General features: G+C 30.0%; 1 protein-coding gene across 1 annotated transcript; it reads left to right on the top strand.

The window, feature by feature from the left end:
- The first annotated feature begins 4,620 nt into the window (after positions 1–4,620).
- On the top strand, positions 4,621–6,294 carry LOC131640069 (protein PAL OF QUIRKY-like). The gene is made up of 2 exons (XM_058910479.1): positions 4,621–4,887; positions 4,978–6,294. The coding sequence occupies exons 1-2, from the start codon at positions 4,749–4,751 to the stop codon at positions 5,436–5,438; spliced, it is 600 nt and encodes a 199-aa protein (XP_058766462.1). The 5' UTR covers positions 4,621–4,748; the 3' UTR covers positions 5,439–6,294.
- The last annotated feature ends 5,234 nt before the right edge of the window (positions 6,295–11,528 follow it).

Genomic DNA, 11,528 nt, shown 5'->3' on the forward strand with positions numbered 1-11,528 from the left:
TAAGTGCAACATAAACACAACTAAAAGTAGAGCTCGTCTTTTGTTAAATGAACCTTATAAACATAATTTTCACCCTCGTTATGTGCCCTAAATGCCAATCCGCTTTAAACGAATAAGATAATCTACTTATTCTTTTGAACTATATTTTGCATACGAAAACTCAATACTTTGCTTTTTCTTCATAAGATCCTCACATGCTTTCACACACTTTTTATGATGACTATTTGGTTTCTCACCGACATGTTTATTCAACTTATGCTTTAGATTCCAACCTTTAAAACCAGCCACCACAAATGCAGAATTACTAGTACCATTGTAGCACACATAACAAGGCAAACAAAAAACATCATCTTTTTCTACACTATATTCCAACCAATCATACTCTTCATGCCAACTATATTGAAAAGAACGTTCCCTTTCCCAATATCTGTGGATTCATATTGAGTTAATTTTATTTTACATGGACCGTATTCATAAGGTAAGCTCTTTTTACCTCATCTTGATCATTTGGATGATACTCAAGAATTTGACTTCTTTTTCAAGACCCGTCTTTAAATAATCCCCTTTTTTAAACACCTTATATGAAGAATGAGGTTCCAATTGTACGTCATTTAAAGAGGGGACCAGAGAAAGTTCTTCGGGATGCCCATTTGAAGGAGCAAGCTTCTTTGGCTCTAGAAATCTCGGTTCTGGTGTAAAGTATTTGAACAACATTCTACAATCACAATCAAAATCCAATTCATTTTACAATTCAAAACATACAAGTTATAATTATAATTACAAACATACAATTATCATTACAAATTATAATTATAATTATAATTACAAACATACAGTTATAGTACATGTAAAAGTTTTACAGTAAAACATAAAACATACAAGGTTTGGACTTTGAATTCAATATAAATAATTTTCATTGTAGATAAAAAGAATCAAGAATGAAAGTTGTTATTTACATAATTTTCTCCATAAATCAATCACAAAATTGCATAAAGTTTCAATTGATTCAATTGGGTTGAATTTGAAATTGTAAATCACATCACCATTATCACATAGTTTCAATGGATTAAACTAAGTTGAATTGAAAATTTAAAAAATTAAAAATAGAGAAACTCACAGGGAGAGAGATGTTGATGCAGTTGCTACTTAGATTGGGAGTGTTCTTGTTTTGTAAAACCTAAAATAACAAAGTGTAGTAACAAAAAGGGTTAAAAGAGGGGATGATAATTTAGTAAAAAAATTAATAAAAAAATTTAAAAAATGAAGGGTATTCCAGGGAATACCCAATACCCATCTGTCTCCGCCCCTGATGTAATGGAAATGTATTTGAAAACATAAGTGATGCTAGTAGATGATAATAAGAAAAACATAACAAAATAATATGTAGGTCATTAATCTTTCTTAATCTTTCTTAGGTTTGATTTGCTAAAAAATAAGGTACTGACAACTTTTTTTTACTTTATTTGATGCATAAATTAATTATGGTATTTGACAAAATAAATGACAAGGGATAGGAATATAGGATAAAACCATGAATTCTTGTCCTATGGGACAACTTTTTGTCCCAAGTACAAATTATCAAAAAACATTAAAATATCATTTTTTTTTCACTCTTTCTCATTATTTAATATTTTAATTCATAAATATAATATTAATATTTTATAAATCAATAAAGAATATTATAATAAAATTATATTATTTTTTATTCAGTTCATCCACATATCAAACAAAGTAGAAAAAAAATCTTATTTGTTATTTTTCTTTTCTTCTCATTATTTAATATTTTGATTCATAAATATCGATATTTTATATAACAATAAAAATTATTATAGTAAATATTATACTATTTTATCTGCTGCATAAATATATTAAACAAAGTACAGTAAAATTTTCTATCTCTTTATCTTTTTTCCTCCTTTTTATTATTTAATATTTCAATTCATAAATATTAATATTTTATATATCAATAAATAATGTTATAGTAAAAATCATATTATTTTATCTGATACATAAACATATTAAGAAAAATTAAGAGACAAACTGTCTAATGCATTAATCATCAAACACAGTACAATACATAAAATTGTTTTGTACTGTTTTGTACTGTCTAGTACTATTCTGTTCAGTATTTCTCATTATATATATATATATATATATATATATATATATATATATATATATATATATATATAATTCAGAAAAGAAAAAAAGTTTAAGTATTATATTCCATTTAACTTTATAAATAAGTCTAACATTAAAAATTTGAGTATATAATTTGAAACATGTTATATAAAGTGCAGAGTCCATAAAAAAAAATTACAGTGTCTATGGTAAGATTGGCCTTCAAATGTGAGACCTACTCCATTAAAAAGACAAAATATATTTTATTTTTTTAAATTTGTAGTTTTTAAAATTCCAAAAGAGAATATTTAAATACACTGTGTACTATTTTTTATGAAAATATGAGAAGTTTATAATTTTCTCTTACACATGTATAACTTTTTTCTATTTCACTCTTTAAATGATATTAAAGTACACTTGTCATATTTTCGTTAGTAAATAGTATAAACCATATCTAAGAAATTGTAGGTAAATTTTCTCCAAAATAAAAATTGAAGAATTTAGCATGTGTAACTACCAATTTGATTGATTTTTATTTGGTTATCTAGTTTTCTCCTCGATTTTTATTGAAGGTATATTTTATGGGGTAAAGATCCACTTCGTTTCCTAAAAAAAAATATAGTTACCATAATTTTGTGTGTAAATTACATATATTTCTAAGACATATGATACATATTTAATATTTATTTAACTTTAAGCACACAAAATTATAGTAATGAACCCTTCATTTTTTTTAGAAAATGAAGTGAATCCCTACTCTATTTTATGTGTCTTTTGAATCGAACATATATTTGATTCTCAGTTCAACCGGTTGAAACGACCTTCTTATTATATTTTAATTAATATAACAAAAGTGTTTTAATAAAATAAATCTTTCTTTCTCTTACGCTCAAGTTCGTAGGAACTCACTTTTATAAATTTTTTAAATTAGTTTCAAACACTCAAGTAAATCATTTTGAAGCATGAAGAATGAGTCTTAAATTCAAATTAATCTAAATAAAAATTACATCAAGATAAAAAAAACTCAAAATCAAATAAAATCAAATACTATTTGATGTATTTGAATGTCATTTTATGATATCACTCTGATCGATCGATTGATTTAAAGTTTGAATCAATTTTTAAAAACAAGCAAAATAATAATTTTTTGTTTATTAATATCATATATTATTAGTTAATGTTAATTTATTTCAATGTTATTTAGGTATAATTATAATTTTGGTCTCATTATTTATAAAATTAATCACTTTATTTTAACTTTAACAAGTTTTTGTCTTTATCTCTTTTTTTACACTTAAAATAGACAAGGTGTCTATTTTTAACATATATTTTTTATTTTCAAAATTCAACAAAATAAAATCTATATAATAATTTTCTATATTTTATAAATGTCACATGTCATTTAATAATGGACACGTCATAATTTTAAATGCAAAAATATAAAATAAATTAAAATTATTTGAATTCAAAATAAAGAGATTAGTATTGTAAATCAAACAAAAACTATAATTAAACTTATTATTTATTTATTTATTTATACTATTTCATTGGTTATGTCGAGTCATAATGTTAATTTTTAATATACTATAATAAAAACTGTTTACTATACTTTTATAAAATAAATATTTATAAAATATTCATAATTTCTAATTTTAATATCTAAAATCAAATTCAATTTATGCTCCATAAAATTGAATTAGATTAGAGTTTTTAGTTCAACATTAAAAAATAAGCTAAGTATAATTTTATCTTTAAACTAAACATTTCTTTTCAAAAACAATTAAATCGCATAGCAATCACACAAATATAGAAGGAGTATATCGTTATATTAGTAATAAATTGTACCACTTGTGTTTCTGATTTGATTTTATATTTAATTCATATTCACATTATTAATATTATAAACTATTTTTTGGAATCAATCACGTAAGATTTTATAAATATCTTATTTTTTAATCTCACCACTTGTTTAAATAATTTAAGTATCTTATCGCTTTCATCTTTATATATAAATACATATATTTGAATTTTTATTATATTATTTATTAGTTAATTAAATCTAAAAGTTTCAAAGAATTGACTAAATATTTTATTAACTAGTTAAATAAAAAAATTGCACTCATAAGTTAATTCAAAGTTAAGATTAATTATTTTCCATAATTTTTTTACTTAATTAATTTTCAAATCTAAATAAACAACATCCAGTCAAAATAAATAAACAAATATCTTAACAAACAACATTGGCTTTCCTAGTTTCCTTCCTGGAAAAGCGAAAAAGAAAAGAATATCCGCATATATAGAAATATAGCCCAAATGGCGAATCTACATTGGATGCTTTAAACACTAAACAAACACATTCCAAGTCGGTATCCACTTTAAATTTTTCTAGCTTTCTCTATTTATTTTTTTAATTAAATAATTAAAAATAAATCAACAATAAAAACAAAAATTAGAGCTTAAGTTCCTAGTTCCGCCTATAAATACACCCGAAAATCACAGCCCAGAGTTTTCAAGCCCCAACATTCCAACGCCGAAAGAACACCTTCTTCCTCTCTTCTCTCTCTTTCTAGAATATTCCAATTTTCTTTTCACTTTTCATTCAACTCACTGAGTGACAAAAGCGAGTCATGGAATCTAAACCCGTAAACATTAAGCTTCTCTGTAGCTACGGTGGCAAGATCCTCCCTCGATCAACCGATGGTGAACTCCGTTACGTCGGCGGTCACACCAGAGTTCTTGCCGTTAATCGTTCAATTTCGTTTTCAGGTTCGGTCCGTTAATATTCATTTCACTCTTGAATTTCACTCAATTTGTTCCGTTCTTCGTATTTATCGTTAATTCCCGTTGTTTTTTCAGAATTGATTGAGAAGCTTCGTGAATTCTGTGGTTCATCTGTGAAATTAAGGTGTCAATTACCAAAAGGAGACTTGGAAACGTTGATCTCCATCACAAACGACGAAGATTTGGCTCAAATAATCGATGAATATGACCGTGCCTCGTTGAAATTAACTCATCCGTTGAAGATCAGAGCTGTTCTTTCTCCGCCGAAATCGGTGTTGAAAGTTTCTCCCGATCCGTCGTCTGCGTCGTCAAGTGCTAGTCGTTCTCCGTACAGATCACCTTATACTTCATCTGAATCGCCACCGTACGCGGCGTCGTATAGAATCGGACGTTACAGTCGCTCGCCGAGGGCGCCGGTAGGGTACTCGTTCGGCGCCAGGAATGGATCGGCGAAAGCCTATTGCTACACGGGCCAAATCGAGAGAGGACCAAGGCCCTTGTATTGTGGGCCTCGTTTCAATAATTACTGCCATTAAGCCCAAATTTTATTAATAAATATATTAATTAGAGTAAATACATGAATGAAAAAATATTCAACGAAGGATCTAGAACAAAACTTTAAATTTTTTTGAGAGATGTGAAATACGAGATTTTTGTTCATATAAATTTTGAGATGTTGAGGTTCTATTTTTTATTTGAGCCTTAATTTTTTTTTGGTGGTTGTTTTGGACTTTTTTTTTTTTTTTTTCAAAGTTGTGGTTCTGTTAACTGCCGTCTAATTCGGTAACAGTTTTTGCGACGTGTCACGTGCGTACCGCTTTTGATGGTATTGATTCCATCTAGCTAAGTCCGTCATCGTTTCTTGCGTTCAATTCATTCATGACGTGACTTATTTATGTTGAATGATTATTATTAAATGAGTTGGCTCCCATTTAATTTGTTGGTCAGTTTTGAAATTCAATATTCTTTTTTGTTTTGACTAAGTTTATTCTTTTTTTTTAACTTAATATTATTATTATTTTTTTTAAAATTAAGATTATTATTATTTTTTCTTTTGTTGAAAAATAGGGTTATTCTGTTTGATTTGTATTATTGTTGAACTAATCCTTATATGTGTGATCTATGTTTTGTTTGTTTTTGTTTTCTTCCAATTAGCAGGTCAATAATTGGAGGATTGAAACACGGTGCCGTAAGTTGTGGGATTTGAGAAGAGGACAAAACGTTTGAGTCTTCTTGAGATAGGAAGGGGCCAACTTATCCAACAGATGCTGGCGTAGTGCATTAAACAACTTGAATATAAATATTAAAACAAAATAAACTTGAATATAAATTTATAAAAAAAAAAGAGTGGGACTTTAATATATTTTATATATATATGAAAGGTACAAAACACATCGATGTGAACACAAGATAAGATAAAGAAATACAATATGACTCTAAAAAATTAAAAGAAGAGAATACACTGGAACATTAGAGGTCGTCTTTAACAAGAATGGATACGAAAGTTAAAGTCATTAAAACAAACATATTTCAGATCAAGAGTATTAGGACCTATTCAAGTTTTTTTTTTTTTAATAGTAAACACCTCATTTAATAAATAAAATAAATGGAGTACAAATTTAATGACAAACATTGACTCAGAATATTTTCTATCCTCAACCTAACAACAACATTAATAGTTAATTCTATTAAGAGTTGAACAACAATAAACTTTGAGAGATTATAATCCACAAGAGTAATAACAAACCAATCTCTTAATCCTAGCAACCAAGCAGCAATCTTCCACAAAAGATAAAAAAGTTTGGGAACCACAATCTTTGAATCTATCCAGTTACAGATCATTTCTTTAGCTTAATCACGCACAGTTCAATTATACTGGTTCTCTGCTTAGAAAAACTCCACCATCTCTGAAAGAAGCCTTTGATGGAAGAGAGAAACTGGTTGTAAGTCACCCTTAGATTTTTACTCCAAAACCCATTATCATCATCCAAATCTCTTTGGAACAAAATATCAAACACCTTGAAGGCACACTGAAGATAGGCTAAACTAAAGCATAACACACAGATAGATCTTAAAATTATTTTATAAGTATTTATTGGACAAATGACTTTAAATATAAGACATTAAGATTTATCTTAATTAAATTTAAAATCAATAAGGTCATAAAAAGAGCATTTTGAGATTTCGCTATAACTAAGTGTTTAACATAAATTTTGAACTATAAAAAAAAACATAAGTTTTGAAGATCACGCGATTATTATCAGCCAGGAGCATATCATTGTTCATTCCTTTATGTTCTTCAAAATCTGGATTGTCGAAGAAGAGTGTGGTATAATTGTTTTTTTTAAAGGCCAAGAAGGAAACTTTATTAGGCAAGGACATAAGAAATGCCAATTTACAATTGCAGCTACTATGAAACAACAACATATTATACACCACAGCTTAGCTTGAGGTAAAGAAAATTCCAGCATCCCTACTGACTTTGAACTATAAAGAGGACTACCAAAGAACTTGAAACTATAAACTAGTATCAACCATTTTAAAACAACTAACAGACCCCTAAGTCACTGCAAGAGCAAACAAATTTAAGCAGCTTATCTAAACCACTTTGACACACATCTTGTATAGTTATAGCATATTCATAATAGCATTAGACTTAAAGCCTCATTTCCACTCCACACCCATTTAAATTTTCTTTAAAATAGTCTAACTCCAGTTCCACAAGACTTACTGAATACTCATCACAAGCCCACCTATAGATGAGATATATCAGAGAGACCTTCAATATGGACTCCTTCATCGACCTGCACCATAAACGACAATTGCAAGCAGCAGCTATCAGCATCATGCTCATGACCAGCTAAACATACCACCTCTTGCCTTATGAAATTTTTTCTCCAAAATTGGGACCGACTCAACCCAAGCTAGAACCACAATGGGCAGAACCAACCTTGCGGATCGACCAAATTCCACCTAAACACCACACACCTGAACTCAAAGCCGACTTCGAATACAAACTGTGAAACTAGGATCCTCTCCCAAATAATGCCGAGACCACAAACCAGCAAACAAGGTATAAAACGCCTCAATACTCCATGAAAGCATGCTCCGGCTGCTACATCTAGTAGAATTGTTGTTTTTAGTTAGCAATTTCCATTATAGAAAAATCCAATGAGAAGGATCTTGTCTAAATTTAATAGGTTGCAAAGAATCCTCAAACATTGGAGTAGAACAAGTTTTACAATGTAGATCAACATGTAAACAATACCATGGAGGAAGTCTGACTTGTTCAAAGTCTAATGGATAATTTAGAGTTTGATGTGAATCTTCGGGCTAAAATACTCATCAAGTCTAAATCAACTGTGTCATACCTCAAAATTTGCCCACTGTATTTCAGGATAGTGTGGCTCAGGTATTCTCCACAGGCTCATACAATCTCTAATGGCAAGCATGATCACTCTCCTCCTAAGCAATGAGGACCAAAACTAGGGTTTTGATTCTCTTAAGGACAAATCAAATTCTAAGACCTCAAATGGATCCCATGGTCTCTCAGATGCTTCAAAGTATCCTCATACCAAGTTTCAAGCCCTGGTTCATAAGATTGCTCAATCAATTGCTCAGAAGGTCAAAAGTCGACCATGCTAGGTACAAAGTCAACTATGGTCAACCTACAGTCAAAACTCCTGATTTTTGGTCAACATCAATGTTTTGAGGTCACATTCATCATTTGATCAAGGATTGATCATGATTCATCAGGAAAAGCTTCAAATTCATCAAAAGGAAAAGTTTCTAAATTAGGGTTTCTAGGAGAAAGTCAACCCAACTTTGACTGATCATATCTCTCTCATACTTTATCAGAAATTACCCAACCAAAGCCTATTCTCAAGGAAATTCAATTCTCTACAACTTTGATGTTGGGCCCAAGTTCAAAAAATGTACAATTTGAAAGATACAAGCTAATACATTATAGGTCCTTTTGAAAGTCAACAAAAAGACACTTTTTCTCAAAGGATGGTAAATGAACATGGTAAACTCAATGAAGGTTAAAACAAAAGGAGCTTTTAGATGACTCTTTGAGCTTTCTAAAAAGTATAAGAACACCTCCATATCATTAAAAATGATGGAGATATGCTTGGTACAAGTTGGTTGATTTTCAAGAAAAGTGTGAAAACCTAATTGAACAATTTTGCATTTTTTGACTAATGGGCTTAATTTTTGGACTTCAAACACTCATATGATCCAAATAAGGGCCTATAAAACCATTCTCATATTTTTGGCATTTTTATTTATATTTATTTGAATTTTATTCATATAAATGCGAAATAAATTAAGTAAAATATCAAAAATAATGAATTAAATCATGGGGCTTTGTTTTGGATCACATAAAGGCCCAAGAAACACATTTATGATCAAATAATTTCGTTGGTACATGGTCTTGGGTCTTGTTTTATTTGTTTTTGTGATTTTATTTAATTTAAATAAAAAAAATCACAAATTAAATAGAAAAAGATTATGGGAATCATTCTCCAAATATTTGATCAACTTAAGATCAACCCAAGGGCTAAGAACACGTGAGAAAAAGCTTGATAATAGAATGGTTCAAAAATAGAAGGTTTTGGTGCAAATCAAATCAAATTTTTTTGCCAATCAATCATTGATCCTTTCCTTAAGTTCCTAACCCTAATTCCTGCATCATATATATTCTAGTCATTCAGTAAGAGAGAGGGGACGAAAATTGGTGATAAGAGGCTAGGGTTTCCAAGTTCAAATTTCTCTCCAAACTAGGGCACGCAAGGTCTCAAGTGGCAGCTATCTTCAGTCCAAAACAAGGTTCTTAATCTATTCCCGAGGTATCAATAGGTAAGTATTACTCAGTACAAATGCCTTAGAGCACTCAAAGCAAACGTATCAGAACCATCATTGCCGTGCATAATTGAATCCTTCGTATCTTGATTTTCATTATGTTTTGATGTGAACTAACATTAGTTATGTGTTCCTGAGACATATTAGAGAAGGTCCAACGTGGAAAGCTAAGCTTTAGGCCTTGGATCGTAATCCACCATTAATAGGGCTTGAAGAAATAAAGCTTCGTTTTGCAGGATGCGGGTTGTTTCAGTCAAAACCACCACCACCATTGGATTCGTAGGGTTCAAAATAGAGGATATGGGCTATGTTCGTTCTTGTTGACATTGTTTTTGCAGGTTTTAAGGTTCGAAGGATTTTCCGCAGGAAAAGTCGCAGCAGAATCCATGGCTGAATCCGCAGGAAAGCTGCGAGAGATGATGAACAGTGGTGAGTCCTGTGTGGAACGATTCTATTGGTTGGTCAATATTCCGAGCTCTCTTTCTCCATGCAAGGCGGCCGTTTGTTGTACAATGAGTAAAGGCGTGGGACCGGTTTGACTTGTTCTTGTTTTATTTGTTAGTCAGGTTTTTTTATTTACTTAATGATAAGTTCTTATACCAATAACAATTCAAGCGCTTGGTTCAGATGGTTGGAGAGTGGTGACTTGCATGACCTGGGGTCAAACCCAGCATGTGGCAAATATTTTTTACAAATTGGCTATTTTCAGTTACTCACATATCTAGCGCCTATGGTCTACAAGATGATCGCGGTACGCCCTCAGCCACAACCACAAGATCTCCTCCAGACACAGATCTAAAGGACCAGAAAGCAGATCCATCATGGGCCCTCAGAAGACCGTCGCAGGGGATCAAGCGCCCCACCTGTTTGTTTTTCTTTTTCTTGTTTATTTCTTTTGTTTATGTTTTTTTAACTAATTTTAACTCTTAAATTAACTATTAACCACCTAATTAGGCATAGGTAATTAAAAATTAGGATTAACTCTCAACTAAATTTTGTTTTTTTTCTTTTTTTTCTTAACTAATTAATATAATTTAGACAATTAATTTAATTAAACTAATTCAGAATTTAATTTTTAATAAAAAACCATGAAAATCATAAAAAGTTTAGGGTGAGGAATTTTATTAGGTTAATCTTTTTAGTTTTAATCATTTAATAAAATAAAATAATGATAACTAATTCAATTAGATTAATTAGGTTTTATAATCATTTTTAATTGAGTAGATTAATTAGGATTAATTTTAATTTAGTAACTAATTAACTTAGGTTTTCCATTTAAACTTTTTCCAAACTTTAATCTTTTCCCGATTCTCTTCTCACCTCACACTCCAATGAATGTCGTGTGCTTGTTTCGAATTCCGTTATTTCATTATTATTTTACTTATTTATTTAAATTCTAGAAATCAATGTATAGGTCGCATGGTTTTTTTGTAATAGCGTAGTTTTAATTTCTGCTATTTACTTTCTGCACTATATAACTGCGATATACTTGTTAGATGTATGGTTTAGGATTGCATGGAAAGATAAAATCAATCGCTAGCTAACCTTAACTCAAGATAAATAAATACTCGAATCTAACACACTCGCACTCACGCACCTTTAGGGTTTCCCCTCTTACGTTGCCTTTCGGAAAATAATAGTCAAGTCCCTCAAGCGTAGGAATACCTTAGCGTAACGCTGCCTTCGATAAAAATCATCATCGTCCCTTCGATAAAAGATCGTAGTCCCTTCGAGTTGCCTACGATTAAAAACGATCTTGTCCC

The sequence above is a fragment of the Vicia villosa genome, unplaced genomic scaffold (genome assembly GCF_029867415.1).
Source record: "Vicia villosa cultivar HV-30 ecotype Madison, WI unplaced genomic scaffold, Vvil1.0 ctg.002927F_1_1, whole genome shotgun sequence".
In the NCBI taxonomy this organism is placed as follows: domain Eukaryota; kingdom Viridiplantae; phylum Streptophyta; class Magnoliopsida; order Fabales; family Fabaceae; genus Vicia; species Vicia villosa.

What these genes read in the sequence shown, in the direction of transcription:
- LOC131640069 (XM_058910479.1), top strand. Translation starts at nt 4,749, where the DNA reads ATGGAATCTAAACCCGTAAACATTAAGCTTCTCTGTAGCTACGGTGGC. An exon ending in TCGTTCAATTTCGTTTTCAG is followed by an intron (nt 4,888 to 4,977) that starts GTTCGGTCCGTT and finishes TTGTTTTTTCAG; the next exon opens with AATTGATTGAGAAGCTTCGT.